We start from the raw sequence: 25962 nt of genomic DNA, 5'->3' as shown, positions 1-25962 counted from the left end.
GATGTTGAACATCTGCACTATTTTTCTGAAGTTGAGTGATGTATTTGATGAATCAGAAAGTTGAGGAACTTGTTGGTTTAAGTAATTAACAGTAAACCTCTTCTGCACTTTAGACTGGAGATGAGCTGGAATCCAGTCACAGAGATCTCAGTACACACCGTCAAAGAGCCACAAATACGGCGCTGTTCTCACTGCTGTCAAAACCAATCAGGGGTGTAGCGTGTCAGGAAAGGCGTGTGGAGTTTAACCTGCATCCAGCTGAGAGTTGAAAGACTGCTGTGTCAGACTTTTTTCAAGGGTTTAGAAGAAGAACAGCAGACCGTTTCTGACTATCCCAACCCTGACAGACCCCAAGACCTCGAAATTTTGAACTAAACCTCACTAAGTTCTTTTTTTTTAATCATCATTTCTTTGTTGATAAAATCTGCTAAAACAATTTTTAACACAAAACATACTCCAAGGACAACAGGTATTTATCTGATTAGTTTTATTCTGATTAGTTTTTTTTACTCTAAGGTCATAGTTCTCTCAATTTGTGTTCTGCGAAATCTTCTAAAGAAAACCTACTTTTAATTAAAATAATGAATTACTAATAAAATGAGGAATGACTTACTAAGCAGATGTCCCAATAAACTACATGACTAAGACATCTGCTTGGTAATAATAAAACAAATAAAACCCAGATTTATCGCAGATTTTTATTTTTAGGAAGGGACATTCATCCCTTCTTCTATAAACCGTCCTGCGTCCTGATAGCTGGAGGACTGTTGTCAATCAATCGCCTTATGCCATCTCCTGGATAGGCCAGAATCCATTCAGATTGAAAAGATTAGTTTGGTTGTAGTCTAACTGATCACACGTCTGGGTGTATTAAACCTGTCTGGTTTTCTTTGTTTGCCCTTTTTTCTGCCTAATTAAAGCATGAGGAACTTTACAGAAAACTACCCACAGACTGAAGGACTGAAGAGCCAATGCTTTTGACAGACTGATGTAAAAAATGAACAGCATCTTAAAAAAGGCCTGATGGTACGCCAGGTTTGGTGAATTGCTGTTTATGAAGTTGTGAGCTGCAGAAATGAGCTGAGCAGCAACTCTTCATCCTTCTCTGCCTTTCGACCACGTTGGGATACATAAAAAGATGCGGTTGGGATTGAACAACATCATTTGCTTTTTGTAGGTAAAATCAAATCCTTATCCTCCTAAATTGATCTTTATTCCCTTTTTTATACATTATTAACCTTTTTAATTTTGGCATTTAGTTTACTTTAAAAACCAGACAAAGTTCTAAAAAAAAGAAGGGTTTTGTGGCCTGATGTCTGTTCATAAACCAAATGAATTCCAGTTTAAAGCCTTACTCAAAGATGAGAGCTTTGCAGAGTTTACTTAACTACCTACACACCACCGTTTCTGAGTTTACTCAGGAGCAGAACTGACTGAGTTTACTCCGTTTATTTGTTGCTGGCAGGTGGACCCCTCCACCCTGCTGCCAACAACAGCACTGGCGTCATCAGTTTCAATCGTTTAGGTTAATGGAATTAGTATTAGTCAACCAGTTGAAGCAGTGAGCTGCTTCACTGCTTTGTGATACTTTACTTGGTCCTCTGATGCATTCATCCCCTCTAAAAACAATCAGTTTTGGAAGTTATAGTCAATACTTTAAAGGCCTGAGCAATCTAGACATCTAATGTCAGGTTAGGTTTTTCAGATTACATGCTGAAATGATTAGTGTTGGTAAAACAGAATGATCCTGCATTTGTCAAACTTGCAGCTGAGTGTTAAAGTTGCATGTCACAGGCTGGAGCATACGCCCTAAGGTCCCTAGAGGGTAAAGAACGGCATCTATGTCCTGTTCCAGATCTGCCAGCATAAACACAGACACACACCCACACACATCGACATACACAACTTAATTCCTCCTTTCCTTTGTGTAGAGGCTTTATTAGATTTGGTACGTGCCGTCTTACAGTCTCTCTCTTCTCAGCGGTGTTACATTCATTATTTGATGATCAGGTTTCTTTAAAAACATATTCAAATTAAATTGTGTTTCTTGAGTTTTTAACATGTTCTTGTTGCATTATTGACAAATATAAAGACAGATAAGATTATAAACTGCATGTCTGAAAATTATTTTGCTCAGCTCCATTCTGATTCATCCACTGGTAGACAAATAGATCCATGTCTGTCTATGTTTTCTTCCTCTGAGCTGGCATCTGGCTCAAAACTGTTGTTTGCCATTTTTGTTGCCCCTGTAATGTTAGGTTGGGGTTGCGAGGGGCTGTACACCAGCTGGAGAGCATGTAAACAGATAGGTGACGGGAAGTGGGGTTGGGCTTGCTCTGCACCTGCGGTCCTGCCTATAACTCAGAGGTGAATTACTAATGAACTACTCCCACTCAGCAGAAACTATGGCCTTGAAAACAACACAGGAGACTATTGAAATAAAATATTAATATTTTGTCAGCATTTTCCTTTGATTTTGAGTCAAAACTTCATGTAAAACAAAATCTAAGGTGGATACACTTTCAGTGTTTTTGTGCACATTTTCACTTTTATATAGAAAGGTTGTATAGTGGATCAGATGCATTCTTATTGACCGCAATGACTTTTCTTTCTTTAAATGTTTCTTTAAATAAATTGCTAGCCATCGTTGCCCTTGTCTGTAGCAGATAAACAGTGGTTAGTGTTAGTGCGGTTAGCCCGCTGTTCAATTCAGGCTTTTTCCTGTAATGTTACCATGCAGAGATGCAGTCATATAAGAAAATAGAGGCTGTAAACGTCAACAGATATGAATTCTCCTCTCTTCCTGTTTCGATCAGGTGCTGTCACACTTCCCAACCGGTTGCACAGGTCATTAGTCTTGCATCCATCTGGTAACTGTCAGTAACTATTTTTAACTTAGCTTTGGTGATTGCAGTTCTTTACATCCTGGTAACCAAACAGGTCATTTTGCTTGTTCATGTTCCATTTATGATATGTTTATTGACATACTTTCACATGATGAGTTTAAATGACCAAAATGAATGCACTGATTCAAAGATAACGCCTGTGTTTAAAACATGAAGTAAAAAGTTCATGCTACACAGAATTTATATTCAACAGAAGAGAATCTAACAGACATTTCACATGTTCTGCAGTAGAGCTGCAGGTGGGAGCATGACTGAGTGAACGTTTAACGCAGAGAAGAGACACGTTGTCATTAGAACAGAAAGCGGAGCAGGGAATAACATAACATGTATGGACGTGCATTTCTGCACACTAGTCTAACACACACACACACACAATTTAGTCAGTGCGCGCCGTAGGCCTGTGCAAGTTTGTGTTTGCACGGCCGCTTCTCTGTGGAATGCAGCAGAGCAGGTTTGTCTGTGTCAGACTAAAAATGGGAGCAAAGAGGAGGCGAAGAGCTCCACCTCCTTCTCCTCTTCCTCCTAGATAAGTGGCACATCCAGATACATAATCAGGCTGCCACCTAAAGGACGCTGCAGCTTCATCCACTCTAATTGAGTTTAAAAAAAAAAAACTTTCTTTTTTGGTCTTAACCATGCTGACCGAAACCAACAATATGAAAAGTAGTTGAAACGTGTGTTGTCAATGGGTGGTGATATAGAAACTAATCCATGACAGATATTTTGTTCTAGACTCATGCTGTTCTTTCGGCTTTGCTTTATTATTTATATTTAAGCTGTCTACCATTAAGTATTTAGATTTTTGTTGGCTGTAAACATTGACAGTTCAAGTGATGTGCTTTTGTCCATGGAGGCAATTAGCACAAACATAATAGGCTCCTCAGACCAAATGTTTCTGAAGCTACGTTCACACTGGCGTGTTGTGTTGTGGCGTGTTCAAGAAAGCGTTGAATGTGGGTTTTTGAGCGCTTTTAGCTTATGGTGTTCATGTTGATTTTTTGCTACCCAATGCTAGCGCATGTACTCAGTTAGAAGAGGCTTGACCCTAAATGTCGAAGTGGCACAAATCTTGTGAATCTTGTTTCAGGCTTTTCCTTTCACAGCTCCATTCCGATATATGAAAGACTTGTGCCATGTAATGTAAGGGTGAGGTCATTTAAGATAGCACAAGGGTTAAACATTGAAAGTTTATTACAGTGTAATTGAATTAATAGCCGTTAACAGCTGTTTATTTCTCTCTAGAAGTCTACGGGATTTTGACTTCTTGGGATCAGCGGGTACTTCCTGTTTGACACGCAAGTGGAAGGGTCACTAAGACCAGTTCTCAAATACAGTCAGCGATTTAAACACACACTGAGCGAGGGGACCTGTTCTAATTTTTTGCCAAAATAAAGCTCAACCAATTAGGGACGAGAACACTCTACCAGACAAATGTCCCTAATCCAAAAATGTAAAACAAATTCACCTGTTAACATTTCATTTAAAGTAATAAAGCTTATGTTTTTTGTCATATATAATTAACATGACAAGTGGAAAAGAGCATCATCAGCTTACATCTAGTCATCAAGTTTTTAGATTATATCAAGAGGTTTTATAGCGTTTACAAGTGGTGAATAAAATGATGACAATTAAGAAATCCGGCATAGTCCAGTGTACCAACCTGACTGTAATCAGCACTGCATCCATAACTGGTCATTCTGCCAAACTGACCCAATTTCTGAGGGATTTGCCTGAAAAAAACTACAGCCAGTGGAGATAAGGTGACCCCAACTTCAAGTGAATCAGGACAACAGCTTTGCAGAAAATAAGTGCAGTGTTCCCTCAGCAGAGTAGTCAAAATATAAACCGTGTGATCTGAAAGCAGCTGCCGCTTCTATTAGTGGTGACGCATTTAGCCCATTTTTCTGGGTTCTGATGAGCTTTATCTCTGGCTGAAGAAACACATAAGCAGCTGATTGTTATGCAGAGTGGAGGCAGGACTGATAAGACTATTGTCCTCCATTTGCAGTTGAACTAGCATCGTTCTGTTCTATCCTTTTTCCTTTCTCTCCCCATTAAGCACATCTCTGGACCGAAATGGTAAATTAAGAGTCTGTGGAGCTTCAATGAGGACAGTTAATTGCCTGCTGCAGTGTGGTTTGGCCTTAGACTCCTCAGAGATTCTGTGTTTGGACGGCAGGGCGTCTGTTTTTATGCAGTTAACCTTTGATGTCGTCGCGGCTTTCTGGTCAATGCATTTGTGGGTCAGACTGTGAGCAAATCGGCTCACGCTGAGTTCTATAAGTACTAAAAAAGTTGTTGAAGCTCCAGGATTTCTGGTTCTGGTGTTACAGTTTGTGCCATAAACACTGAACGGGCTCATTAAAAAGAAACAATTAAATTGAATGAAGCAGAATTTGGACCTGATGCTGGTAAAAATCTTCATCTTACTCAGACTTCATTTCCAGTCTGGTTGACTCGTGTCATGAACCACACTCCACAACAGTATGGTTTGGACAACCATTCAACTGAGTCTGCTACCTGCACACTGATTGAAAATGTTGTGCAGTCGCTTGGAAAATACAACATTGTTGGCGCCTTATTGTTGGACTTGAAGAAAGCATTTGACACAGTAAACCACAACCTTCTAATTTCTAAACTGTCAACTTTTAACAGGTCACACCATTTAATGGTTTGCGTTTTACCTATAAGGTCAAGAACGATATGTAATAATTGATAATCTAAGATCTGCCACTGGTAAAATATTGACCGTAATCCCCCAGGTAACCATACTGGGACCAATTCTCTTCCGTATGTACTTGAATGAACTGCCCTCCTGACATTGCGTTTATATCTGCTTTGATCACAATTCAGTTCTCCTCCTTAGCATAAAAGATTGTTGTTTCTCTTTCGGCTTTTCCCATCAAGGGTCGCCACAGCAACGAGTCGCATGGTAAACTTGGCAATGTTTTATTTACGCTGGATGCCCTTCCTGACGCAACCCTCTCAAAGCAACCGGGCTTGGGACCGGCACAGAAGTAGAGAAGGGAACAGGGAGCAGCCCGGAGTCAAACCCTGGTTTCACGGACGGAAGGCGCCGCAAACCAGCACGAGCTAAACCGGCTCCCCTCCTTAGCATAAAAGATACCTGATAAATAAATTAAGATGTTAAAGAAACAGAATCTTTTTTTTTTTTTTGGCTGAAAATGACCTTAAAGTATTGTTTTCGGCAGATCGAGTGCTGAAAGTAAGCTGGAACATCTGCTGTGTGGCCGCTCTTTGCTGCTAATGCAGCTAAAACTGTGAACCAGGCAGCACTTTATCTCATCGTTTTAGCATCTCTGTGCATTTTATTATCTAACCATCGTCACAAAATGTGAATTACATCTCTCTCTCCTTTCACGTTATCTGCTAATTCTCTAACTTCACTGAACAAACACTGAGCATGCGCGACTTACAGGGTACAGGGGTTTGATTTGTTGTATAGTTTGATTTGACTTTCAGTTGCTTTATTGTGATATACACCTCCACTTTTGCTCTACCTTGCAGCTTCATTTTATCTGCTAAGGCTGCTTTTGGGGTAGGCAGTACTACAGGATGTTTAAGTGGATACTAAAGTGTTCACAGATACCCTCTTGCTGTAAAGAAACAGTTCCCTCATAGTGAGGGTGAAGGCCTTTGTGGTTCCGTGCTCCGGAGTTCTGGATTGATTTAGACGCTCTGTCAGGTCACACCAGATGTCCTGGACCAGCTGCTCAGGAAGATTCTGCTGCTGTAATGGAGTTAAGAATCACTTTGCATCACAGTTGAACACTCGAAGACCCACTCTGACAAAAATAGTGTTGTTGGTGTTTTTAAAGTGTTCTTGTGGCATTTTTCAGATGATGATGGACATACAGTATTTAAAGAAAATAAAGCTCAAAATTGCATATTTGGGTATTTTGTTATTTAAATTGTTGTGAATCAAGAGCAGACAAAAAAAACGGAGATTGAAAAAGAGCGTATGTTTGATGTCAAAAATACACTCCCTGCTCTGATGGATCCACTTCTAGACGACTAGATCCTTAACTGGAGTGGGACTTTAAAGGGCCTGTATCATGCAAAATCAACTTTTTGAGCTTTTAAGTCTATTATAGTGTTCATTCTTCACAAAAAACCAACCCCAAACCATTCAGGCTTTTCTGAATATTCCTCTAAAAACCTGCTCTCTGAGCACCAACCCCTCTAAACTCCCAAAAAACGAGCGGGTTCTTACACTGTGACGTAGACAAGTGAGGTCCAGGAAGACTGCACTGCCAGCACTGCCCCCATGCTAACACAACAGCCGCTTTCTCCGTGGAGCTAGGTAATATTTCATAAAAATAAAAGTTCTTAAGTGTGCCAAAGCTAATATTTGATCAGAATTAAGGATATAGCTTACCCTGAAAGGCTTAAATCAAGCATGACAGGCCCTTTAAACAGAAGACATCGTCTCTCTAGTGACAGTGCATTTTTGAATAAATGAGTGAAAAGGAAAACTATTGTCACCTTTATGAGGGGAAAAAAAAGGATTTTCAGTGACTTCCTGAGTTGTAAAATTTGTGCAGAGGTGCAGTAAGCAACACTTCACTCCTGTGCCACCGTCCAAAATAACCTCAACCTTTCAGTTTGAATACGTCCAAGGCTTTAAGGTAGCACACTTTGATTTATTCCAGAGGACCGCTGAGAAGGGAACCGGCCGAACTGAGCTTCTCAGCTTCTAACCATCTAAATGTTACTGTAAAACGTATTTAAAAGTGACAAAACTTTTAGTTTTTAAAGGAAATGTTTATACAACAAAATGTTTTCCAGCCAGAGAAGCAAATTATTTTCAGTTGCAGAATATAGAGTGACTATATCTTAGGGTTGCAAACTGAAGGTCCAGTGAATATTTAGCTCTCCCGGGTCCGTCCAGCTGTTTGTTCGGCTCGTGCATATTTAATCTCTATTGATCCTTGTGAAATAAAAACATCAAGGAGTCCATATTGCTCTGCCTCTGGGCTCCAGCATTATTTATGACTCGCTCAACCTTGTCGCTCTGCAGACGGGCAGCCTCCATGTAATGTCACCATGAAATAATCATGGGAGGCGGTTCATTGACTGGATCGCTCCTTCCTCTGAAAGATTCTGCGCCATTACAGCCAGCAGGCCAGGATTGTTTTCATGCTACAGTATTCCTCTGCTCACTGATCAATGATCAGTATGTAAGATGCAGATGTTAAGGCATTACAAGTTATAGCTATTATATAACACGAGAAACAAATGTTTGCTTAATGTTTAAGCTTGGATTTATGTACATCTGGATCAGTTGACTTTGAAGATCCACTCCAATGTGGTGGCATTTTTCTGATGATGGAGGACATAAATGAAAATAATTGAGCTTAAAACTGCATTTGTGAGTATTTCTTTGTTTAAATTGGGACTCAGCAGCAGATGAATAAATGCTGTTTGCTCTGAGCTCAGCACAGGGAGGGGAAGTGGGGGCAGGGTTGCTCCTCGCCAACATTTCCGCAAATCAGAGGTGAATTTCGAATGAATTACGGTCGCTCTGAAGAAACTATGTCCTAGAAAACAACAGTTTGTTGTTTTAAAGTTTGGCTAAAACATCAAAATCAGAATTAAGAGACCACTAGGAATATTCTTTAAATGGTTCAAAAGAGGAACAGAGTGGGACTTGAATAGTGTTGCCTCTGTAGGTGGTTCATGTTAGAGAAATGTGAAAGCTGTAGATTGCTGGTTAAAATTGTATTTATATCTTATCTAACTTTGTCCTCAGACCAATTCATTTCAGCTGTATCCCCTCATTCAAACAAAAAACGACTGAACTGTGAGGCTCTATTATTATTTTCAAGCTTGGAGTTGGTATGTTTATACCTCTGTGCGATTTGGGAAAATAAGAGTATATTCACATTAATGTGAGCAATAAAGAATTGTGTTCATGTTTCAAGAGCCAAGACAAAGGCAAAAGAAGAAATGCTGCTGACCTTTACTTAAATGTCTTTCATTTCTATTTTTTTGTTTAAGAAAAGGTCATCGTTATCAATGGGAATTAGATGTGTCAGTGTTTTGTTTTTAATTCTCTGCTACTTTCTTATTCCTACTGGACATAAAGACCACTTTCTGTTTAAAAACAACAGCAGCCTCTGCAGTTTCCTCCTGCTGTCTCTGTTCATTTACCGATCTGCTCCTTTCTCCTCCTGCTGCTTTGTAACCTTAAAAGACTGCTTATTATTTTCCTGACAAACTTCCTTTTCCTGCAGTCGAGCAGAGTGTGTAAACGAGTTACAGTAGAAATGAAGGGGTCACTAAGGTGTCACATTTACCTGTTTGACATTTGAACAGCACTTTGAGCTGCACAGGAGTGACACATCATGCTGTCCAGTTAATGTATATTTGACCTTTTTACAAAAAACTGTTACATCCAAAACTGCTTTTTTGTACACTAAGCAGTTCAATCAATAGGCTTTTTTATTTTTATGTTTATCCAACAACAGTGTTCCAAGCATATCAGCTTAATCTAGACATATTTGTTTTCATTATTTTATAAGCTTGAACACACTGCTGAATACAAAGCATACATAAACTGAGTTTTTCATACAGGGCATGTTCTAATATAAATGAGTTTTTCCAGACCCCCAGCATTAGCATGTACGTTTTCATTTCACTAAGGTGAAGAAAGCTGTTGACAGTCATTTTAGCAGCTGCTCAGTCACCAAGCAGTTTGTTTTTTCAGTGGAGGAAGTTCTAAAGTGTTGAAAATGCCCAGAGATTCCTATGATGTCATGAACTTTAGGTGGTGTTTGGTTTACACCACAGCTCAGCACAACTTGAGGAAGGAGGCTGTGGTTTAGCAGCTGGTGTCTTTAATGGAAGTGGTTTGTTTGGTTCATCTCTGATAGAGAAGGCTATTGTTTGATTTTAGTAGGTCGTAAGCAATTTACCAGATATGGATAAGATGTATTTATTGTGTAATAGAATAACACCTCTAATCTGTCTTTTTCTCAGATGGGTTCGTCGGGTCAGGTCGGTTCTGATTCCTCCATCTACACTAACCTCCAGGACCTGAAGATATCACAGGCAAACCTGCCCCTTCAGCCCTCTGGCTCCCCACTGCACATATCAGGGGACTGGGAGACCCACAAAGACCAGAGTGGGAGGCACTATTACTATAACCGCTTCACTCGGGAGACGACATGGAAACCGCCCCGGACCAAAGAGGTCAACAACGGAAACTCGCGAGGAGAGAGTCACAGCGCTGAAGAAAGCTCTGAGGTAAAGCTGTCATTTGTTTTACTGAAGGAAAGGCTGACAGGTTGGGGCCAATGAGGAAGAACAAAAGAAAAAAACATTTTGTCTCAAGTATCAGCAAAGCTGCACAGAACTTAATATTGAACTTATAACCCAAATTCATTCACAATAACAGTGTCTGAAATGTTTAAATGACAGCGGCTAAAGAGACCCCTAGTGTTGATTACGCTTATTGTAAATGTGTCTGTTTGTATAGGTTTAGTCATTTAGTGTTTGGAACCAAAAATGTTGACATGGGCTGTTTGATCAGAACCAGACACTGTTTGAACTCTAGTTTGGACCACAGAATCATAGAATCACCCTGAAAGCAGAGGGATTCTAAGTGACAAAAGGTTGAACCAAAGCTGAGAAATCCAATCATTTAAGCATCATAAAAAGACCTTTTAACAGCTGTACTGATGTGAAATCGCCCTGGAAAGACGCAAACACCTTTAAGATTGTTAGATATCTTTAAGTGAAAGGGCTAAGGTCTTAGTCACATGCACCTGTACGAGGGGTTGATCTGGATGGAGGGTTTTTGGATTGTCCGGGCCCCCAGGGGGTCGTAGTGAGAAGCAGCGGGTTCAAGACTTATCTTTAGGGTGGCACAGGTGTCTTTTGCAGTTCCCTTGAGACTCGTACAGCCACCTCCAAGGGACGATCTAAAAATGGAACGTACCTTGGTTGTGCGTGTAGTAAAGTGTATCATGAAGTATTATTTAGGATAATGGATATTGCTGGCACTTTTGACATAGGATGTAGACTTGTTGACTGCCCATTCAAACTGCACCCTGATTGTCTAATTTCTTAAATTTGAATAGGCTGCAAGCATGGAGAGCACACGTATGACATCAGCAGCACTAACGGGCTCGTAGAGCAGTCGGCAGGGTTTAGGGGAGTTGAAAAAATCAAAACTATGTTTGACGTGACTGTGTCTCACCTACTAGCCTCACTTTTCCTCGCATGTATTTAATTTTTTGCTACGACCTGTCGCTCGCAGGTAGAAAAAAAATGTGCATTAATATTATAATTACATATATATTCATACTGAGCGGCCTACGACCTTTTGTAAGTTTCTGTACAGATTTGCTCATTTTTCACCCACAGACAGACTGTATCTACTCGTAAGGGCAGTTGTGACTAACATTTTAGGAGTGTGTGTTAGTGTGTGTGTGTGAGTCATACACCGATGTAAAGACTCCACACTAGATCGGACTAAAAACTTCAGCAGCATCACTAAATATCACTGAATGACTTGACTCAATGATGATTTGTCATTTAGTTCTCTAGTAAATCTGATTCTATTTAATCATATTCTCTTATAAAAAAAAAAAAAACTAAACTAAACACCAAGGCTAAAGCCTGATCATCAGCCCATGAAGTCTGAACGGCTCATTTGAGCTTTTAAAGCTAAATTGATACAGTTCTGAAAATCACAGAATGAAAAAGCTTCATGGACAGGAGAAAAAATGTCATGAACCTAGAAAACCCTAATGTCCACATGACCCTTTCTGTAAGGGGTTTCTGCTGTGGAATCATCCTGCATCGTCACAGATCTTCCCAAAAAGACTTTTTTTCAGGAAATAACTGCAAAAACACATCTGGCAACTGTCAAAGAACCTTTTAAAAAGACTCTGGGTGTGACACATAAAGCCTTCATCCCACATTGTGTCTTCTCAATGATGTGCAAACAGACCCGTCAGTGCTGACAGGATGTCATCAGGGATTTAAATGATCAGATGGAAAGCATCAGAGTCAGGAGGTCGCTTTGGTGACGGCGGGCTGCTCAGGGAGTCTTTCAGTAAAATGACGTGCAGCTCTCTGCTGCTCACTTCTCACAAGATGACTAAAACTAACGAGCACCTTAGCTGACAGAGCATAAGTCACCCTGGGTCAAAGGCTGCACCACACTGCCACCTACACTCCAGCAGCACTCACTTCATTCTCTGTCAGCAGCCTCCCAAGTTTCTACGTCTAATATCAAGTATGACTGTTAAGGGGGTTTTCAGCGCCTTCTGAAGGCTCTATGGGTGCTGGGCAGAGATGATGTTTCTGGTGATCTATGGGCTGTTGGTGTCGGCTTGTCTGCTGTTGTTCTGGGGTATAAAAGGCTCTCTGATTTCTCTCTTTTTTTGCTCAACTGTTAGACCACTCCTCTTTCCCTGTCGCCTTCTCTCCTTCCCTTCCTGTCGCTCTCCCTCGGTCGAATCCTGCCTCTTTCTCCGGAGGACACCTGCTTCAGTACCTACTCTAGCCAGTCTGACAGCCAGTATGGCTCCCCGCCACGTGGCTGGTCGGAGGAGATGGATGAGTACGGCCACACGCTGTACGTCAGCGACTATACTAATGAGAAGGTACAAGCTACACAGAATTGATCTGCTCTGTCTTCATGTCTTTACTGTGGTGCTTCCTGGCTGATGGGGGCAGGAGGGGGTGGGCTGACAATACTGTGCCTCCCCAGGTGGAGTAATAAGTAATTACATTAAGTAAATATGACTAAACAGGTATGACATAGAAATCAATAATGTGTTTAAAAAAATATATAGATATCACATATTATGTATGTACATTAGGGCTGCGCAATATGAGTAAAAACTTGAGTTGTGCGATGTTAGTGATATTGCAATGACAATGGGACTTTAACTGTTTTAGTTAAATAAAAGTCAACATCACTTAATTTATACTTCAAATGATTTCCATCTACATCTAACATAAAAGGGCTCCTTTTGATTGGTCAACAGTGTGAAGAGGTTCATCCAATTGGTCAAATGCTTAAAGGGCTCTTTTTGATTTGATCATTACATCAAGCTGCCATGAGGTTGTTTTAGTATGTGTGGAAATACTTAAAGTAGCCATTTATCACATTCATCATAATCTTTTGCGATGCACAGGCTGATATTGATGACTGATTTATTTCAAGCATTGTAGTCAAAGCAATAAAAATGCACACCGATTTATCAAACTCATTGCACAAATGATAAAATGAATAGTTTAAAAAAACAGAAAATAAAACAAACAAAAAAGTCACTTAAATCACATTTGCTTTATTAAATATAGTGATCATTAACTAAAGTTAAGTAGAGCTTGATTTATTGCTTGAAAAGGAGCGGGAAGAAGTGAATTTATATAATCCCACCCCTACTAAATTCATTCACTTTATAGTTTTACAGTTTTGTAATCCGGTTCTGATCCAATAGATTCTTTTCAAGTAACAAAGTCTAGTGGCTAGTAATGATTGATGATTGAATAATTGACTAATTGATTATTGTCAGAAAGCATTCATTCATGATTTCAGTAAACAGAAACGGTAACCATTATGTAAAAATCATTGATTATTATTAGAACACATGATCACATTAAACCAGTAATTATTGCTACACATTGCAGATCAAGTAAAGAAAAAATCAAAAGCTTATTAATTTTAATTTAAACTTTTCAGGGATCATTACTTGGCTGCACGGTGGTACAGTGGTTAGCGCCCTTGCCTCACAGCAAGTAGGGCCCCGGTTCAAGTCCCGGCTGGGGGACCTGAACCAGAACACCAATGGGGGACATTTCTGTGTGGAGTTTGCATGTTCTCCAAAAGGGAATAAACGGAAGATGAATGAATGTATAAATGAGTAATCATTATTTCACATTACACAATGACTGATTGATTTTAATTAAAAGAGCTTTGATTATTTCACCACCATCAGATTCATGTATTTAGAATTATTCATACACCTGTTGATCCTTAACTCCTCTAATCTTTATATCGTGAAATCAGAGTTTCTTTATATCTTTTCTTGAATATTTGAACATTGTTTGAGCTCCTTACTGAACCCGTTCCAAGGTTTAGTGCCACACACCGACACACAGAAACTTTTCTTAGTGGTTCTGATCAGTTTGATCTTGAAGGTCCTACATCCCTTCAGTTCGTTCCTCCTTCATTTTCTAAGAACTGTTTTTGGATATTGAATGGTAACGACTTCCCACTAGCTCTGCATCTATATCGCAATGATGTTAAAGTTTTAATGTTTTGTGCAGGCCTAATATTCATATCTTACATCTTATAATATATGTATTTTTCTCATTTAAAGTTGATTTCTTCAGAAATCATGACATCTATCTTTAGAAAAACCTTTTCTGTCTGGTTTGAATGTAAGTAGTATTGATTCAATAGTTACATTTTCAATTTTTTTTAGTTTCAAAAATGTATTTTGTAAAAACTCTTGCATTGCTTTTGAATCAGACTAAACACCAATCAATTTATGACCCAGTGAATGTAAAACATCAATTGAAGAAATTGGCGGACACATCCAGCCCTGATAAGGACTGTTGGATAAAAAGAAAGTCGTAGAGGAACAGAGGAGGGTGTCGCTTCAGTCTTTCTGGAGGTTTTTTCTATGGAAAACCGAACTCCCCCCAATGCTCATTCTCTGCTGTGTCTGTCTTTGTGCTGTCAGTGGTTAAAACATGTGGACGACCAGGGCAGACCGTATTACTACAGCGCAGACGGCTCCAGGTCAGAGTGGGAGCTGCCCAAGGTATTCCTCAGAGAGTTTGGTCCATGTTGACATGACAGCATCACACAGTTGCTGCAGATTTGTCAGCTGCACATCCATGATGTCAATCTCCTGTTCCACCACATCCCAAAGATGCTCTATTGGGTTGAGATTGGATGAGACTGGTTCAAGAAACCAGTTTGAGATGATTCCTGCTTTATGACAAAGTGCCTTAACCTGCTAGAAGTAGCCATCAAAAGATGCTACACTGTTGTCGTATAGGGATGGACATGGTCAGTGACAATACTCAGATAGGCGGTGGCGTTGGAACCATGCTCAATTGATACTAAGGGGTCTAAAGTGTGCCAAGGAAATATTTCCCACACCATTAAACCACCATTAATACAAGGCAGGATGGATCCATGCGTTTGTGTTGTTGACGCCAAATTCTGACCCTACCATCCAAATGTCACAGCAGAAATGGACACTCATTAGACCAAACACCGTCCATTTGGTGAGGCTGTGTAAATTGTAGCCTCAGTTTCCTGTTCTTAGCATGCAGGAGTGGCACCCGGTGTGGTCTTCTGCTGCTGTAGCCCATCTTTATGGGGTAAGATAGCTGTCAATAAGAAACATATGCATAAAAACAAAATTGTGCACAAATAAATACTTTGTGCACAATTAAAAAAAAAAAATGAATACAACATTTTAAGTTTGATATGTCTTGAATACAAAATTTGTTCTGAACAAACGTTCAAAAATACGTCACGGGGTCACAGGCATGTACATACATGCATCGAGTCCTGAAAACATCGATTCAACTGAGTGAGCATGCGCGTTTAGCCTCATTTATTAAACTAAAATATTAAACTAAAACAGAAATCAACCTTTTAGAATGTTAATGATCCCCTTGGAAGGGATATTATCTTGATACTATAGCAGCATAAATAGATTATAACAGCAATGTCCTGCCACATTTGTTTGTTACCAAGCGAGAACAGCTGATCAAAAGAAGCAATGTACCGCACCTGGAAGTGGTGGGAAAAAGAGCAGAATTTTGAAACAAAATAAAAAGGCAAGCAGGCAGCCGAGGGATCTCCACTTCCCTGCTGCCACCCCTCTCCAGTTTCTTCCCGGCGCTCACACTCGGACCAGCCCGTCTGGCACCAACAGCTATGCCACGTCTAAAGTCACTTCAGTCCGCTTTCTTCCCCATTCTGATGCTCGCTTTGAACTGCAGTAGATCGTCTGACCATGTCTACATGCATTGAGTTGCTGCCATGTGATTGGCCACTTAGAAATGTGTGCTAAACAACAGTTGGACAGGTGTGCCTAATAAAGTGGCCACTTATGGTTGTTCCTGATCGTCTTTCACCAATAGTCTGACTAGAAAATTAAAACTTAAAGACCTAGCATTGTCAATATCTGTAAAACATAGTTTGAATGTATAAGATGTTCTGCTTTATCTTTGACAGTTTGCTTTAAAGGTGAACAGTAAACATTTATTTAGGATATCAGTGATGTATAGGGAGAAATATTGGAGTGAAGATATGATGACCACTCTGAAGAAAATGGTTTTTTAGGTGTTTTTAACGTTTTCTTGGGGCATTTTTTTGATTAGAAAAATTACATATATTAAGAAAATTGGTTTTAAAATAGCATTCCTGAATATTTCTTTCTTAATTCAAATTGTTGTGAATCCGGAGCAGATGACTCTGCTCTGTTCTATTCTAATGCATCCACTTGCAGATAGACAGATTTACGGACGTCTTTGTTTCCTCATATGAGCTGGGATCTGGCTCAAAACTGCTGGATAGCTCTAATACAGCCCACCATTTTTGTGGCCAGGGTTGCTTGACACCAGTGGTCCCCCCCCCCCCAACTCTGAGGTGAATTTCTAATCAATTCCTGCCACTCTGCAGAAACGATGCGCTAGAAAACAACAGGTTTTTTGATTTTGCCATAACTAAAAGACCACTGGGAATGCTTTTAAAATGAATAAAAAATGATCAGAGTGGGACTTTAAAGATCTCATGAACTTAATACTTTGTGTAACTGATTAAACATCCTTTATCCCGTTTATTTTACCTAGCTGCAGTACACCACCTCCCCACCTCAGCTGCCCAAAGATGTCCAGAAGACCAATAGTTTGGACAGGAAAACAACCAAACCCCCCTCCTTGGTTGTGTGGAGAAACAGCAACGTCTTCCCTGAGCTGAGTGAAAAGGTTTGATCCTCCTAATCTCATTTCATGTCTCTGCTAGCTGAAGAGCGGTCGTCATCTAGACGTGCATTTTCCGTTTTTTTCTGTTGTCTGAAGAAGTTCAAAATGAAACCCTGTTCATCTGTTTGCTGAGTGAGGATGTTCAGTTGTAGACTGATTCCTTTTGCAGCGGCTGTTAAAAAGCAGGCGTTCCCGCTCAGGCTCTGCCCGCCCACACCCATACAAACACCAAGTCAGTGTTCTGCCCCACCCGTCACCGCCTCATCTCTCAATCCAACACAATCAGCCTGCATGAAAATATCAAACAGGAGCCACAATCAGATTTCTGTGCAGACGTATCCACTTTGATTCTTTGAATTATTATTTTCTGTGAATCATACACTTTAAAGATGCTTTTAAGTATAGTAGTCCCACTCCAATCATCCTTTGATCAAATTTAAAAGCGTTTTCTTTTAATTATGATTCTACTGCTTCTAAGCCAAAATCCAAAAACCTGTGTCATTTTCTAAGACATCATTTCTGCAGAGCGGCAGGAGTTCATTAGAAATGTACCCATAAGTTGTGGGCGGGACCATTGATCCTCCGTAAGCCCAACGTGTTTTCCCATCATCCTTTCGTTTACACTCTCCTGCTAGCTTACAGTTCCTCACACCCAAAGCTAACATAATTCGTCCAACAATAATTGAGGAGCAATATTGGAGCTATCCAGCTGTACAGTTTTGACCCAAACCAGGAAAACCAAGATCTACAGATCTATTTGTCTACGATAGGATGCATCAGAATGCAGTGGAGCAGGAAGCTTGTAGCCTGCCAGTCGTAGTTTGGACAGAACACATTGGCCCTTTTTTCATATTTTTCGTCTGTTCCTGATTCACAACAATTCAAATAAACGAACAGTCAGACACCTACTCCACTGAAAATCATGTCATTGGTGTTTTTAGCATATTGTTGTGGCACTTTTCTCATATTGGAAGTCATTTTTAAAGAAAATTCTGATAAACTGGCATTTCTGAATATTTCTTTAATCAAATAGTGGTAAATCAGTAGCAGACAAAAAAGAGCCTACGTGTATGTACAAACAACAGTCGTTGGGCCACAGCTTGGATGGAGGATCGTTAGATCAACGTACATCTTTGTTTTCCCCGTCTGAGCTGGCATCTGCCTCAAAACTGTACGGCTGGATGGCCCCAATACTGCTCACCATTTTGTTGCACTGCTAATGTTGAGTTGGGGTTGTGAGGGCCTGTAATCTAATGGGAGAGAGTGTAAATAAGGGGATCACAGGAGAGGAACAGAGGCTTACCTCTGCACCAGCAGTCCTGCCCACATCTCAAAGATGACATTCAAATGAACTCCTAATGCTCTGCAAAACCTCTGTACTGGAAAACAACTGAGTTTTTGATTTGGGCTAAAAATGGCATAATCAAAATTAAAAGACCACTAAGAACGTTTTTATGAAGGATCAAAAGATGATCGGAGTGGAACTTTAGGCTTAATTGTCTTCATGTCCCCCATCTAGAAAAAATGCTATAAGATCATGTTAAACACTATTATCATTGGAGTGGGGCTTTAATGAAAGAACTTGTTAGAATGATACATGGATGACTGTAAGTACACTGACCAAAAATATAAACGCAACACTTTTGTTATTGCTCCCATTTTTTTATGGTATGAACCCAAAGATGTGAAACATTTTCCACATACACAAAATAACCAGTTCTCTGAAATATTGTTCACCAATCTGTCTAAATCTGTGATAGTGAGCACTTCTCCTTTGCCAAGACAATCCATCCCACCTCGCAGGTGTGCCATATCAAGATGCTGATTAGACAGCATGATTATTGCACAGGTGTGCCTTAGACTGGCCACAAGAAAAGGCCACTCTGTAACCTTTAGTTGTATCACACAGCACAATGCCACAGATGTCTCAAGTTTTGAGAGAGCGTGCAATTGGCATGCTGATAGCAGGAATGTCCACCAGAGCTGTTGCTAGGGAATTGAATGTCCATTTCTCCACCATAAGCCGTCTCCAAAGGCGTTTCCGAGAATTTGGCAGCACATCCAACCGGCCTCACAACCGCAGACCACGTGGAACCACACCAGCCCAAGACCTCCACATCCAGCATGTCCACCTCCAAGATCGTCTGAGACCAGCCACTCGGACAGCTGCTGAAACAATCGGTTTGCATAACCACAGAATTTCTGCACAAACTGTCAGAAACCGTCTCACGGAAGCTCATCTGCATGCTCGTCGTCCTCATCGAGGTCTCGACCTCACTCCAGTTCGTCGTCGTTACCGACTTGAGTGGGCAAATGCTCACATGCGATGGCGTCTGGCATGTTGGAGAGGTGTTCTCTTCATGGATGAATCCCGGTTTACACTGTTCAGGGCAGATGGCAGACAGCGTGTGTGGCGTCGTGTGGGTGAGCGGTTTTCTCATGTCAATGTTGTGGATCGAGTAGCCCATGGTGGTGGTGGGGTTATGGTATGGGCAGGCATATGTTATGGGCGAAGAACACAGGTGCATTTCATTGATGGCATTTTGAATGCACAGAGATACCGTGACGAGATCCTGGGGCCCATTGTTGTCCCGTAAATCCAACAACATCACCTCATGTTGCAGCATGATAATGCACAGCCCCATGTTGCAAGGATCTGTACACAATTCTTGGAAGCTGAAAACATCCCAGTTCTTGCATGGCCAGCATACTCACCGGACATGTCACCCATTGAGCATGTTTGGGATGCTCTGGATCGGCGTATACGACAGCGTGTTCCAGTTCCTGCCAATATCCAGCAACTTCCCACAGCCATTGAAGAAGAGTGGACCAACATTCCACAGGCCACAAAAGACCACCTGATCAACTCTATGCTAAGGAGATGTGTCGCACTTCATGAGGCAAATGGTGGTCACACCAGATACTGACTGGTTGTCTGAGTCCCCTGACCCCCTCAATAAAACAAAACTGAAGATTTCAGAGTGGCCTTTTCTTGTGGCCAGTCTAAGGCACACCTGTGCAATAATCATGCTGTCTAATCAGCATCTTGATATGGCACACCTGCGAGGTGGGATGGATTGTCTTGGCAAAGGACAAGTGCTCACTATCACAGATGTAGACAGATTTGTGAACAATATTTCAGAGACCTGGTTATTTTGTGTATGTGGAAAATGTTTCACATCTTTGAGTTCATACCATTAAAAAATGGGAGCAATAATAAAAGTGTTGCGTTTATATTTTTGGTCAGTGTAATTTTCTACTTTGCATGAAGTAGAAAATGTGATGTGCTGGCACATTTTGCATCATAGTAATCTCACTACTTATTTTCATCATCCAATACTTCTCAATGTGCATCCTCCTCTCATTAATTTCTCTTTTAGCTCCAGTGACAGTATTTGTGTGTGTTTTTTGCCTGGTTGATGTCTCCTCACTAGGAAGCTCCTCTGGCCCCCAAGTCTCCCTCTCTCGACTCTGACTCCTGCTCTTCGTCTCCAAAGCCTCCCGCTTCTGTTAGTACTCACCACTAACCCAGCGTGCTCAGGGTTGTAAGGCAAAATGCAGTTTAGTGCAGCGTTCCTACACAGATCTGCAGACATGGCATAAAAGGCTAAACATGTCCCTAAAAACAATAACAAAACACAAGTAGGAGGAATGTTTGAGACTGTGAAGGAATGTTGTTACTAGAAAGCATCATGAAAAATAAAGGTTTTTTAATGTTTTATAGAAGTGGTTTGATGTTGTCTTTGTGCTTTGGTGAAAAAATCCTCCTGAAATTTTCCAGAGTGTCTGAATCAAGTTTTGCTTCTAACCTTTTCTGACTTGCATGAGTGTCCAGGTCTTTCTAAGAAGGGCCTCTGATTTGTGGCGTGGCTTCCTCTTCTCTTCATAGTGAAAGCTTGTAGTTGGTGTTGGGCTGTTGGGTGGAGGTTTTTCAAAGTGAAGCAGCTGATGAACGAACGGCATTTCTCTGCTGTCTGATCCACATGAAGATTAGAATCCAGTTCATGGAAATGACCATTTGTTGTCTTGTTTTGCAGCCAAATGAAAAGTGTGGAGTGGTGAACATGACAAAGATTACTGAGAATGGAAAGCGAGTACGGTGAGTCACAGTGACTTTGGATCCAGCTTTTTGGTGGAGGCACAGACGCATCGGGATGCTGACATTTACATCACACACATGTGCTTTATCAAAATATTGAAATTATTTTCAATGAATAGACGATAAAAAGGCTTCGGTTTTTATATGGCCTTGAGTAATATTTAATTCTTTGACCCAAAACAAAGCTGAGACTTTATATTAGTCTTATGTTCGCACCTTTTTCTGGCTTTCCATAAACGCTTGTCCATTTGACATGCATTGAAAGTTTAACCAGGTGGAACTTTGAATCATTGGAACCTCGGATTTGGTAGTGACATATAGTTAACGCCCCCTTTTATTCATGGACTTGCCAACCGTTTGAACATTGATCATGAAAGAGAAATGAATAATTGTGATTTGTGCTGGAATTCTATGACATCAAGTCTTCGATGTATGGGAATAGAGCAGTAAAAGAAAAAGCCTGGAGGGATATTCATGAGCTTTGCACCGCTTTGACATGTCGCACACGCCTGTTCCAGCTGTAGGTGTTGGACAGGCGCTAGGATAGCAGGAAAGTAAAAAGAAGGAAAAATCCCTCTCTGCTTTTCCTGTGTGAATGTTGTATGCTAAAAGCAGCTTTCAGCTCATTCTTGCACACATGTCACATGACCAGTGAGAACGTAGCTCACATGATTCAATATGCATCACAATACATGGTCCACAAATCCATACATAAAAGATTGTGCTTGTGATTGAAGGTCATTTTGTTTGCATCATGTACATTAAAAGGGAAAGACAGAAGAGACACAACATGAAGAGAAACTGACAAAGTTGACCAGAAACCGATTATTTACTTCTCAATGGATTCTATACATTTTTACCTACGTAATCATCTTTGTTTCTGTGCTTTTCAACAATGCTGCCATTACTCTCAGTACTACTGTAGATCCATTTTGATGCAAATCTGTAACCTTTGCATCCCTACTTTGTAGCAGCCTTAGATTCTTGACTTTTGAAGATTTTGGATTATTCCTCCAAAAGTCTTTGACCCCAATTTGTTAATTGAAAAGTCTGGAGAGTGTTTTTTAGGACTTCAAGTCTTGATAATGATTACGCTTTGCAGAAAGAACTGGACTTCCTCCTGGACAGTTCTCCAAGGATCCGAGCTGCTGTTTGCCAAAGGTCAGGCGAGTGGATCCAGCTGGGTGAGTCATTCACATATTTTCCTTTTTCCTTTTTTTTTTAGTCAAGATGGGCGTGCCGTCATTGATTAATGTGCATTTATTTAGCAGATAGTGTGACTGAAGGTCACTACAGATACTTTTGTGGAAAGCTGTGACTCATTAATGCATTTGTACATGAGTGGACAGGAAAGCTGCACAAAATCTACAACCTGTAATTCCGTGCTATCAGAAAATGTAAAGATTTTAAATCGTAAAATACTTTTAAAATATGGTTTTACAAATGTCCATACTCTGGACAGTACATACATTACTGACAGGCTAACCTTTATTGATTTTTCGGTCAAACTTCACATTCTTGCTCTGTTTTCACAGCAGTTTACACGAGCACCTTTTCTTTGTTGTTGTGTTTTTTTCTGCTTGTGTAGTTTGGAGGCGGTCAGTCCAAACCCGAGTTTACTGTGGATCTGAAGGGCGCCTCTGTGGAATGGGCCTCCAAAGACAAGTCCAGCAAGAAGAACGTTATAGAGGTGAGGAAACGGAACATTCTCATTCAACATTTAGAAGACTGTCCTCCCAGAACCATTGATACCCCTGAATCTTACTCTGCAATTGCTGGATAAACTAGGGGGAAATTATTTAAAGGGCCGTCATGGTATCCAATATGATGAACTTTTATAAACATTCAAAACCTTAACTTAATCTTTATAAATAAATAAAAAGTGTTAAAGTAAAAGGAAAATATATAGGCAGTAAATAATACATATATTTTTGTATCTGTTGTTCTATTCATGGAAACGTTTGCTGAGCAAAAAACTGTTACAATAAACAGCAAACATTCAAATATGAATACATTCACATGTACAATCTTTTTGTAGTCTCCTTTAATGTTTGTGTGTTGAGAGGCCCAACATTCAGATCTATTGAGGGAATAGTTGGCAGCTGAACAAGAACGCAAAAGAAACCAGTAAAAATGAGCTCTTTTAAATCGACGACGTGAGCTAACAAAGTCCAAGGGTTTAAAATAAACTTTAAAGAAATACTTTTGATATACTTTTATGTATGTCTGCAGCACAAAATGCCACACAAACTCATCTATAACATGTCGGGGGGGGGGGGGGGGGGGGGGGGAGAGTTAAGCTAGCCTAGGTTTAAGAGAGTTTAATCTTAAAATAGTTTTACTTTTAGCTAGCTTTTTGTAATCTACCTTAAACTTAAAGGACCTTTATCATAGTATTCTTGAGCTTTCACAGTAAACTATGTCCACATATATGATGATATATATCAGTGTTTTTCAACCTTTTTTGAGCCACGGCACACTTTAACCTTGCCAAAAATCCCGCGGCACACCAGCATCCAAAGAAAAAAAAAAAGCAGAAATTCATGGTCTTTATTGATCGAGCCCCCCCCGCGCCCCCCGCAATCTAACGTGCATTTTTGTGATAGTTGTGGTGGAAAAAGCAGGAAGTTGCAGCAGTTTTTTTCTAAGATGAAATAAAAGTTACGTTAGAAAATTTAGAAACTATTTGTTGTGGTTTCAAGACGTTAAACAAGGAGGTCTCATTGTGCGTTGAGACACTGTCCCTTTAAGCCAATGCATCATGGGAGATGTAGTGTGAAAACTACCGAAAGAGGGAAGAAAGACTCGCGTCTCTGAGCTTCATTGTTTTGTTTATTTGTTCCACGGTCTGACACCAGACTCTGTGGAAAGCTACACCGCTAAAGACGAGCTTTAGCTGGTGTTTTTGTTAGAACTGAGCGACTTTACGAGCTAAATTGGAACAAGGAAGTGAAGACTTGAACCACTTCTGATTGGTCAGACTGATGACATGGGATTAAGCCTTCAAGAATGATTGGCTGAGACAGTTAAAGGGGCGGGACTTTTCCGCAAACACTTATAGCTGCAGGTAAATCGCGGTAACGTCATTCTTATCAAAATGTATTTAATAGAATTAAATAAACACAAAGAAAATTTAATAGTATAATCTTTTATATTCCTAACTACTTAGTGTTTTATCAGGGCCTATTTGGATGAACAAAGAGCTGATTTCCTGGAGATGGGAAATGTTTTTAGATCAGTTAATGAGGGCAATTTCCCACGGCGCACTTGACCATCTCTCACGGCACACTAGTGTGCCGCGGCACACTGGTTGAAAAACACTGATATATATTACCTTTGGCACACAAAAGAACGATTTTTTAAATAAAAATATGAGTTACTTTTCCTGTTCAATTTTTCTACCCAGAAGTAAAACATCTGGATCTTGGAGGCACCGCCTTTTGCTACTTGTGGGTGCCGCCCATTTCATGACATCAACCTAGAGTCGCCCTTGGCAGTGTGTCTACGTTTCCCAAACGAAAACAAAAAACATCTGAAACTCTGCAAAGAGAAATGTGAATATTGGGGAGCCTTACAAAAGCGTTTTTCGATCACTGCTTGCTCCGCGGTGAAACTGGGCGTGTGTGTTAGCCTGAGGGCCGTGCTGGCAGCGCAGACTCTTCCTGGAAGGGGCTGTTCCTCAGTCTGTGATGTCAGAATGTAAGGACCCACTGGCTTTTGTGGAACGGGAGGGGCTGGTGATGAGAGCGCGGGTTTTTAGGGGAATACTTCAAAATGCGTGAATGGATCAAACAATCGCCTTGGGGTTAGTTATGATGGGCGTTCCGTCATTTGTTAATGTGCATTTCCTTAGCAGATAGTGAGACTGAAGGTCAGTAGAGATGTGTTTGTGTAAAGCCTTCACTCATTCATGAGGACACAGGAAAGCTGCACAAACTACTGTGAGGCTTGAATATTATATTACACAAATATAATATACATGATTTTGTAATTGCCTCATTATTTTAGTCTTCTAGTCTTTATCTATTTATTACTGTAATTTATTAATCTATTTATTAAGCTGCAGTTCTTACGTTTTTGTTCAGGGTTATATGGGGGGTGGGGGGGTCTGGTCAGGGAGGGGTGCCAACTGTGTGTGATTGTCCTGTGTTTTCTGTCAAAATTTTCTTTTTTGTGGCTAATTTATTTGCTTTTATATAAAGCGCTTTTCTGTTTTCAACCTAAATGAAAGGCGCTATACAGATAAAAACAGTTGGAAGTTTAATAGCTCAAATAAGTTGATTTAGCATGAAGTAGTTCATGTAACCCCCTGTGCTATCCTAGGCACTTTAACATTGGGAGTTGGGTCATCTAGACCCACTAGACAGTGCTCTGAACCTTTTTTCTTCAATGATTTGTGATCTTCACTGGTGTCCATGGATTACAGGAAATCTTTCCACCTTTATCCACCTTTGTCATGGTAGGGAGAACACATCAGTGGAAGGGGGGGGGGGGGGGGGGGTCATCTAAGATAGCACAAGGGTTAAGCTAGGCCAAGACAATGTTCATTTTTGAACTCCTTTAAGAACCTTTTCTGCCCAGTTGAACAGACTTTTTAAAAATGAATTCTCTTGGATTCTTCAGCTGAAGATCCAGAACGGCACAGACCTGCTGATCCAGTGCGACAACGACGGCACCATCACCGAGTGGTTCAACGCGCTGGAGGAAACCGTCCACTCACATGTGAGGACCAGTGCCTCCCCCCTCTCACAACACCCTCCGTCTGACCACAGAGCTGAATAAGGCAATAAATAATGGAATGTCAAGATTCCTTTTCATAAGAAAAGCCGAGAGGCTGAGATGCCCTTAATAATATGAGCGTCAGTTAATATTTATTGCATATTTCTCTGCATTGTTCTCAATTAAACTAAACTGACTTAAAAAATCAGTTTGTAAAAACTGATGTTTGCTTCAGAACAGACATTT

General features: G+C 40.5%; 1 protein-coding gene across 9 annotated transcripts in view; it reads left to right on the top strand.

Moving 5' to 3' along the window:
• Positions 1–25962, top strand: part of LOC101158884 (rho GTPase-activating protein 12) — a 65481-nt gene that overhangs the window by 31910 nt on the left and 7609 nt on the right. The window contains exons 3-12 of one of the 9 annotated variants that reach the window (XM_020710647.3): positions 9909–10175; positions 12338–12544; positions 14636–14716; positions 16767–16901; positions 17068–17130; positions 20333–20407; positions 20936–20997; positions 22100–22181; positions 22586–22687; positions 25621–25719. In XM_020710647.3, coding sequence (XP_020566306.1) covers positions 9909–10175; positions 12338–12544; positions 14636–14716; positions 16767–16901; positions 17068–17130; positions 20333–20407; positions 20936–20997; positions 22100–22181; positions 22586–22687; positions 25621–25719 — 1173 coding nt within the window. The remainder of the gene's footprint in view (positions 1–9908; positions 10176–12337; positions 12545–14635; positions 14717–16766; positions 16902–17067; positions 17131–20332; positions 20408–20935; positions 20998–22099; positions 22182–22585; positions 22688–25620; positions 25720–25962) is intronic. The other 8 variants (XM_020710648.3, XM_011485970.4, XM_020710649.3 and 5 more) reach the window with 8 other exon arrangements.

Source organism: Oryzias latipes, chromosome 17, assembly GCF_053564925.1.
Source record: "Oryzias latipes strain Hd-rR chromosome 17, Olatipes_Hd-rR_3.1".
Classification (NCBI taxonomy): Eukaryota; Metazoa; Chordata; class Actinopteri; order Beloniformes; family Adrianichthyidae; genus Oryzias; species Oryzias latipes.
Note: the sequence above shows the minus strand (reverse complement) of the source record. Positions and strands in the feature narration are given on the sequence as shown.